Below are 9,215 nucleotides of genomic sequence, written 5' to 3'. Positions count from 1 at the left end.
TCCGATCTTACTCTGTGATTTTTAGAGCTCAAAAGTGTTGTAAAGGCTAGAAGTTCTCCTCCCTCTTTTCTTCCAAGTTTTGATCTTTCAAGAGAGAAGAGAAATTTTGTAAGGGTTGTCTCCTAAGCCCGTCAAAAGGAGTGATACTGTAAAAGGGCAGTTGGCCTTCGCCTATCGAAGGAAGGCCTCTAGTGGACATCGGTGACCTCATCGGAGGAGGAAGCCAAAAGTGGATGTAGGTCAAGATTGACCGAACCACTCTAAATCTCGGTTTGCATTTACTTTCTATTCTCTATCTTAACTGCAAACTACCTCCATAGCTTTACTTTAACTGCACTTCGCCTAATCTAAGTTAAAGCAACTTCCGAATCGGCTTTCATACCAAAATCGCTTTTCTCATACGAACGTCATATTTCGGTTTGCAATTACATTCTGTTCTCTATCTTAACTGCAAACTATCTCTATATCTTTACATTAACTGCATCTCGCTTGATCATAAGTTAAAGTAATTTTCGAATCAGTTTCTTACTGAAATCGTTTTTATCGTACGAACGTCGTTTTAAATCGTCGAAAGTTTTCCGCTGCACTAATTCACCCCCCCCCCCTCCTCTTAGTGCTCTTGATCCTAGCATCACCGTTGTGGCACAATCTTCGAGACTATGTCAAGCGGTGGTACCGATAGTCTTGGTGGTTGTACTACCCCTAGCAGGGTGCCAAGCGATGGTATAGCCCAACACTGGCCCCCATGTGGTGGTACCGCCAGACTTGGGCGGTGGTATCGCCTAGGGTAGTGTCAGTCAGACTGACACTGGGCAGTGGTATTGCCCTACGCAGTGCCTCCATTGCTTTACATCAACTATACTTCCGTTTTGATCTTAAGTTAAAGTTCTTTACGAAACGACTTTTATGTCAGAATCGATTTTCGTATGAAAGTCTTTTTAACCGATGAAAGTTATCCACTGCACTAATTCAACCCCCCTCATAGTGCCGACCCTGATCCCAACAGGAGCTTGCCAGGAGTCCGCCGGAATATTACTGAGAGTTCGTCGGAAGATCACTAGAAGCTCGTCGGAAGAGCAATTGACGTACCAGAACAAGAAGTGCTTTAATTATGTCTTAGTTATTGTAGTTAAATAAAAAATGGAGTTAGGATTGGCAAATAGTCCCACTAACTTAGTTAGAGGCCAACTGGGCTCTTAATAGGGCTGAATTGGGCCGAATTGAGTAGCCCATTCAGCCCTTGAAAACATGTCCGGCGGTGGCACCACTTGGGAGACCCAGTCTCCGAAGTGGTCGTGGCGGTGGTACCGTTGGTAATCAATACTGCCAATGGTGGTACCGCCCCTGTCAGGTAGTGGTACTGTCAGAGCTCGGTCTCTAAGCTTTATCAGGCAATGGTTCCGCCCATTAATGGCGGTGGTACCACCAGCTTCCCGAAATCTAAGGATTTGAATTTTTTGGCTCTAGCTTTTAAAGCCATTGGGGCCTATAAATACCCCACCCTTTTCTACATGAAAGGGTAACAAAGTGTTATTATATATGTGAAATTTTCTAAGTGTTTGGGGTGTGAAAAGTGTTGTAAAAGTCAGAAGAGTTCTCCTCCTCCCTCTCTTAGCCTTGTAACAATCCAAGAAAGAGGAATAAAACTTGTAAGGGTTATCTCCTAAACCTGGCAAAAGGAGAAAGCATTGTAAAAGGTGGTTAGTCTTCGCCTATTGAAGGAAAGCCTTTAGTGGACGTCGTGATCTCGACGGAGGAGGAATCCAAAGTGGATGTAGGTCTCATTGACCAAACCACTCTAAATTTTAGTTTGCTTTTCATTTTGTACAATTTATTTTACTACAAATATCCTTAAGCTTCTCCTTACATTCTTATGAAAGTTTAAAGTTCAACATCTTTCCGAAATGATTTGAATCGAGACAAACTTTCTACGAAATCGAAGATTTTTCTACTGCACTAATTCACCCCCCCCCCCCCCCCCCCCTAGTGCCGCTCTTGATCCTAATAGTCGGTTCAAAATTTTATTTCGATTAAACCCGTTTTGGAAAGATATTAACTTGAAAGCGTATGAGAGTGTACGGAAGGGTATGCAACAAAAGTAATAAGGAAGCAAAGTAGTTTGCAATAAAGATAAACAACAAAACAGAAATGTAAATCATTTTATAGTTGTTCGATCGTCGTGACCTACATCCACTCCATCGATTCCTTTTCCGTCGAGGCCACCAGCATCCACTAACGATCTTCCTTCAATAGGTGAACATCAACTACCCTTTTACACTCTTCTTCTCCTTTTCATAGGTTTACGAGACAACCTTTTACAACCCTCTTTTACAAGGTATCCCTCACACACCTCCTTTAGAACTCTCTTTAAGTTTTAGGAGAAGGGAATTCAACTTTCTAATAGGGTTTACAACTTTAGAATCATAGAGTTTTGCTTAACTTTCTTGCTACTCCATGCAGAAATAATTAGGGTATTTATAGACCCCAAATGACTTCAAAACTTGGAGCCAAAATTTAAATCCCCGAGATTTCAGGGTACGGGTGGTACCACCACCTATACTGGGTGCTACCACCACCGAGTTTGCTAGTACCACCGCCTAGAAAACTGTGTCTGGGTGGTACCACCACCCAGACTAGTGGTACCATCGCTTGGCAGTCAGTCTCTTAGAGATTGTGCCACGAAGGTTCCACCTGTTGGGTCACTATTTGGGCCTTTTCACTTAGCCCAACATAGCCCAAACTTAAGCCCAATTGGCTCCTAATTGAGTTGGCCCAATTCCAACCCAATTATGTGCTAACTATTCTCCTATTCTCATCTCCCATTCTTCTCCTCAGATAGCAGGTATGGAGTTTTGGGTAGTGACTAGAGGAACGTCATCGTAGCCCTGCTATGTAGATTGCTACTAGAGAAGAAGACGCGTGACCTTCTTCATTCTCTCTTACAAATCTATAGGGATTCAGGAATATATGATTTCCCTAGGTAAAACACAATCTTTCAAACATGTAGTTTTCAGTTTTACAGGTTCTGCACATCAATTTTCGCACAATGACTAACACCTTTTAGGAAATTTAAGAATTTTATTTTCTATTCTTCTGTTACGCATGTCTAATGACTTTGAATATATAACAAGTTCATCCTTTTGGATATAAATTTTGAGTATTCACATTAGGTTATAGTTTGTTATTCCATAATCTTTCCAAAATAAGTAACTTAAATTAAGTTCTTAACTTATTTAAAATAATGCTATAGCTTTGTGTTATATCAATCTTACTGATTCCTCAGTTATATTCAAACTACCATTTTTTTTCTCACATCTTCAATTATTTAAGAACTAATGCTATAGCTTTTCTTGTAAAAATTATGTACCAAACACGGCAATTTGGTAACTCAGAATCTCGAATTGGCTTGTAAGTTTCTCAAAATTGTGGAAAGATGTGATAAAATATTTATAATATTTTGATTTACATAATGTTGAAACAAATGCCCCTAGAATTTCTAGCAAATTGTGGGCGCCAATGAAATTCTATCTCAAAAATTGTTATGTTGTGTTATGATCAAATCTACTCAAAATAATATTTTAATTAATATTAATTTTATAATTATATTTTATTTAGTTACAAATATTAGCATAACACGAAGATAAAACAAAACAATAGTCTCATATTCTTAGGATATCAATATTCAAAAGGGAAGATTATATATTGATAAAAATATTAAATAATGAACTCGAAAATTATTTTTGGTTAGGTTGTTTTATGATCAAATCTATTCAAAATAATAGTTTTATTAATTTTAATTTTATAATTATATTTTATTTAGTTATATATATTAGTATAACACGAAGACAAAACAAAATGATAACCTCATATTCTTACAATATTACTATTCAAAAGTGAAGATTATATATCGATAAAAGTATTAAATAATGAACTCGACATAAAGATCATGTTGACGAGGTTAGCCCCGACATACTCAAGGTAAACACAAATCATCGAGTCTTAGACGGAGTGTTTTTTGTCTTCTTCCTCATCCATGAATCTCTTCCAGAACCAATGTTGCTTCCAAACCTTCTCGGTCATTTCATCGATCGGCACGTTCTTGGTCTCGGGCAATAAGAAGATGACGAACAGACCCATCACCACAATCCATGCACCAAAGAAGAAGAAGATCCCGGCACGTAGATGACACATCATAGATAGGAAAGCTTGGGCAATGACAAAGGTGAAAAGCATGTTGGAGCTGACGGCAAAGGCATAGCCGGCGGTCCTCGTCGCCAGGGGGAAAGTTTCACTAGGAATCAACCAGCCAAGTGGACCCCAAGACCAAGCAAAGCTCGAAACGAATAGGCACACGAGCACCACCACCCAAACTGCCACTCCGTGTCCCAGCTCATTGGTTGCTTTCAAATTCACAAGCAAAATGCCTCCAATAGCCACCTGCATGCAAATCACCCCCCACTAGAGTTAGAATCTCATATTTCAAACGATTCCTCGTAATCTATAATTACATGTTTAATATGCCCATGGCTTGTGTCCCTAACCTGTGTGATCAACATCTGGCCACAAGCTTCAAGAAGCAGGAATCTCCTCCCGACTTTGTCCACTAAGACCACTGATACGACGGTAGACAGAACATTGACGATCCCCGTGATGACCGCAGAAAGAAGTGAAGCATCATTCTTAAATCCGATGGTCTGAAAGAGGACTGGTGCATAGAACATGATGGCGTTGATCCCAGTGAACTGCTGGAAGACTTGCATCACGATGGCAATAACCAATTGCGGTCGGCTACTTCTCTTCATGAGATTCTTGAAAGGTTGCTTCACCTGTCGTGCCATCTCGCAGGCGTGTAGAATTTCCTCGTACTCTGCATCGACATTGTCGGTCCCCCGGATCTTCTTCAACATGGCCAAGCCTTCCATAAGCATCTCACGCTCGATGAGGCTCGTCGGGGTCTCCGCAATCACCATGGAGCCCAAGCAAAGCATCATCGCCGGCACTCCAGCCAAGCCAAGCGCAAGTCTCCACCCCCAGGGGTGGATATTGGACACCAAGTAGTTTACAATGTTCGCCACAAAGATCCCGATGGTCACGTCAAGTTGGAAGAGGATGTTTAAGGCTCCACGGACGTGAACTGGTGCGATCTCCGACAAGAATAGAGGAACTGCCTACAGGATGAATAATAGTGGCAAACATATGACACGGAAAGTGAGTTTAACAAAAGATACATCTTCCAGGAGAAATTGGAAGTTAATAGGGAAATTGAGACGGAAACTGAAGAGAAGAGAAACTCTAGAATGAAAAATTGTATGAAAAAGAAAGTAGAGCAAACCTGATTGGCAAATCCAACACCAACTCCGAGGAGAATCCTTCCGATGATCAGCATGGCAATGTTCACAGCAGCTGCGTTCAGGATGACACCAACCAAGAAGAATATTGATGCTGCTTGCATAGTGAGCTTCCGGCCATGTTTCGTGCAAATCTTCGAAGCTACGAAGCTGGCTACCAAGGCAGCAAGGTACAATGATGAAGTGAAAAGCTGAAGGTTTTGGTTATCAAACTTGCAATAGTTGTCTTCCTTGGCTTTGTGCTTCCTCTCAAAGACCGCAGGGAAGAACTCCTCCAAGAAGTCATCCATAGATGTCACTCCCCCTGCAGATTGACCGTACAGATACGATTGATTAGCTACATGATCAGAAATAGATTGGAGCTGAATGAGGAAGGCTTTAGGCAAAAGCAACATATATGAGGCAGTTGATGACAAAGAGAAAGAACCATCACACAACCAAGTGGAAAATCCAAGCAAGATCTGCAAGCAACCATCTCTTATCTTGTATGATAGAGCATCTCTCTCACCGTATTATCAATACCATCAAATGGGCTAATGTCAACTAAAGAAATTAAACAATCATCTTCCTGTTGTACCTCAATAACAAGTTGTTCCTTTTGTTTTTTTCTTTTATAATAAGTAGGTCTAATTATCTGATTTAACCTATGACGACAACGTAAGACAAACCTGGCCATACTTTCGATGCTTGATAATAAAACTAATAAATCTAGGGAAGGATTTAGGCAAAAGCAACATATGAGACAGTTGATGACAAAGAGAAACAACCATCACACAACCAAGTGGAAAATCCATGCATGGAATCCCAAGCAAAGTTATTACAAGATCTGCAAGCAACCATCACCTATCTTGTATGATAGACCATCTATCTCTCTGCAATGCAATGGAGGTGGAGATTGGATTATTAATACCATCCAATGGGCTTATGTCAAGTAAAGAAAATAAACAAGCATCTTCCTGTTGTAGTTAAAACCTCAATAACAAGTTGTTCCCTTTCTTTTTGTAAAAAGTGCGTCTAATTATCTTATTTAACCTATAACAACAAACCAAGACAAATCTGGCCATACTTCCGATGCTAGATAATATAACAAATAAATCTACTACTGAATTAATACAAAATGGAATTTACCTGATATCCCAATGTCATAACCAAACATGAGGCCTCCCGTGGCTGCAATTATTCCACAGATTACAACATATATTGTGATCTTTCCCTCAAATTTCTTTGCACCACCAGGCCCCGCATTTGACATCACCATTGCCGGCATCTTGTCCTTCCTCTCTTGGCTGCAATATTGCACCTGGTTTACACAAAAAACCAAGTGCAAGATTGTCCGAAGAGGTGAAGAAAAAAGGAAAACAGAAGATAGGGATGCCAACTTGAAAGGAGACAAGAAAAAGGGTGTATATATAGAGGTCTTCGAGGGATGATAATTAAGCAGAAATTTGATTTTAACCAAAGAAATGCCAATAATAGTGAAAATGCTCGTAGAAGGCCAACACAGCTTTGTCAAGAATAGGGCCTTATCTAACATTAAGTTAAAAACTAAAGCTAAATGGAAGGATTAAAAACTTTGGAATTTGTTGAAGTGGAGTAGGCCAATAAATTGAAAGACATGCTGCCTATCCATATGGTCATCTTACTTGGATTGCACAATCAAAGTGTTATCTTCCTGCTTAAATCAAACTTGGACCAACTATCCCTCTTTAACAAAGACTTCTTGCACTGTTAGAGAAGATGGATAACACTTTCTGATGTCAAACCCATAAACCAATATTGTAGATATCTGATAGCACAGATCATGATCAATTAGTGTAACTATCTATCGCATTGAAACAACACCTTGCTCAGAAAGGGTTGCAAAAATAGGATGGGCTAACTCTGAGATCCCATATGATATAAGCCCCAATATTGTAACGTAGCTGCCTTGGATCTGCAAGTATAAATGATACTAGTCATATAAGCATGGCAAGCAGGTAAAACAAATACTAATAATAAAAAGAAATATAATGATTTATTATATCTAGATGCTCACAACAAGGTAGCATAATGGTAAAAACCAATCATATAGTAGAAAATCCAAGGGTTTCATGTTCCTATACATTTTTTAATCACTGGATACCAATTCAGATATAGATATCAGAAAAATATTAAATTCAATAATCTTATTTGTCAAAAAAAAGAAAAAGGATAAGGATTCAGATGGATGGATTTTAGCTGGAGGAATATGGGAACATTACATGAATTGCGGACGGCATGAAAAAAAATGTTTAAATAACTAATTCAAATTGATCGATCATATTTATTTTATAGATAAAATTTAAAATATATTAATACAAGAAGCATAAGAAAAAAATGTGTTTACATGTAAAAACTATTAACAACTTCAAATATTCAATTTTTTTTTTGGTAAGTCATATATTCAAATTCGTTTAGAAATAAAAAGACATTTAGAGATTAGCCCATATCTATACCAGTAGTATCAGGATGACATTGGATAAGCAGGCAAGAGTAAGGATATACGATGGGCACATTTCCATCTCTATCCACCGCTTGCTACGTATTTGGATGGACAATATCAAACCACTTACAGCTACAATAATAGCAACGATAAAACTTAGCAAAACTAAATATGTATATGATAAGCAATATGTACAATTTAATTTGTAGAATGTTTTTTTAAGATATTAAACCATACTCTTGCTGTAGCTTGCATATCCCATCAGGCCTGGGTTGTCTTTTGTCAGATCCAAAATTATCTCCAATCAGGAGGACCATTGCTGACTCATCAGTATGGTTGACCATCTGTTGAATGGTTCCAAATTGCAGAGGTCGAGCTACCACTGGTTCAAAATACTTATTCATTCAGGGAAGGACTCCATCTCGCTACAATGGAAGGAAAGACCAAATTTAAATCAAGATGGATGGATGTTACACCGATTATCAATATTCTTTTCAAGGCAAGTTGATCCTCCATGGAAATTGTTAATCCTTGCCAGAGATGTTGGTTCTTGTCGTAACCTGTTACTTGAGTAAACATCTTTATTGTAACCTTTTACTAGGGGTTAAGTTTCAGTGATTCTACAAAACAGCACACCACTTCATGAATCACTAGGTAAGAAACATGAGTAGTTGCACAGAAGATACAAAAGAACACCTCATAGTGCAAAATTTAAAGCAAGCAGGGTGCAGAGATCAGACCTGAATGACTTGTACGATGGTGCATGTGATGGCGGTCACCGCCCTTCCGGTGTAATGCCCCACCGGTGACGATTCGATTGAAGAGCTCCCTCACGACGTGGACGTCGCAGTCATCTTGGTAGGTGTCGTGGTGGCTCACGATGTTGGGGTTGGCAGACAAGTGCCTCATAATCTCAACCTCCCTGCGCACGTCCTTGATGAGCCACAGCCTGGCATAGTTTCTTCTTGGAGATGGACTTGCAGGCGAGGTGCTCCCCCGTGGCCTTGTTGGTGCAAAGGTAGGTGACGCCGAACTAGCCACAGTCGAGCACCTGCCCCAACTCGTACCGACTGTCGATGTCATGGCCGGTGGGGTTCCTGAGGACGACAAGGCTAGGGACTAGCCCACAGTGGTAGTCGATGATAGCAGATAAAATTTTTGCAACTGCATAAGAAAATCTCTAAGTAGTTGAGAAAAATCATCTTTGCTAATATGTATAAATAGCCATCAAGTTCACTATATCAAACACACTCTGTAATTATATTTCATATTTTATCATAGTATCGGGGATGGAGGAGCAAGAAAACGATAAAAAACAGAATACTACGATGCAATTAAAAGGAATCCTTTCGATCAAGAAAACTAATGTAGTATTTAAAACAAGAGGATTGACATAGAACACTTTC

General features: G+C 39.5%; 1 protein-coding gene across 1 annotated transcript; it reads right to left on the bottom strand.

Moving 5' to 3' along the window:
- Window positions 1-3,884: 3,884 nt before the first annotated feature.
- LOC135596596 (sugar transport protein MST4-like) lies at window positions 3,885-5,724 on the bottom strand. Its single transcript, XM_065088656.1, has 3 exons — window positions 5,333-5,724; window positions 4,542-5,168; window positions 3,885-4,437 (listed from the first exon to the last, which is right to left on the bottom strand). The coding sequence occupies exons 1-3, from the start codon at window positions 5,636-5,638 to the stop codon at window positions 4,000-4,002; spliced, it is 1,371 nt and encodes a 456-aa protein (XP_064944728.1). The 5' UTR covers window positions 5,639-5,724; the 3' UTR covers window positions 3,885-3,999.
- Between the last annotated feature and the right edge of the window lie 3,491 nt (window positions 5,725-9,215).

The sequence above is a fragment of the Musa acuminata genome, chromosome BXJ1-11, assembly GCF_036884655.1.
Source record: "Musa acuminata AAA Group cultivar baxijiao chromosome BXJ1-11, Cavendish_Baxijiao_AAA, whole genome shotgun sequence".
Lineage (NCBI taxonomy): Eukaryota > Viridiplantae > Streptophyta > Magnoliopsida > Zingiberales > Musaceae > Musa > Musa acuminata.
Note: the sequence above shows the minus strand (reverse complement) of the source record. Positions and strands in the feature narration are given on the sequence as shown.

What these genes read in the sequence shown, in the direction of transcription:
- LOC135596596 (XM_065088656.1), bottom strand. Translation starts at nt 5,638, where the DNA reads ATGGATGACTTCTTGGAGGAGTTCTTCCCTGCGGTCTTTGAGAGGAAG. An exon ending in GTGTTGGATTTGCCAATCAG is followed by an intron (nt 5,169 to 5,332) that starts GTTTGCTCTACT and finishes TTCATCCTGTAG; the next exon opens with GCAGTTCCTCTATTCTTGTC. An exon ending in GCCAGATGTTGATCACACAG is followed by an intron (nt 4,438 to 4,541) that starts GTTAGGGACACA and finishes ATTTGCATGCAG; the next exon opens with GTGGCTATTGGAGGCATTTT.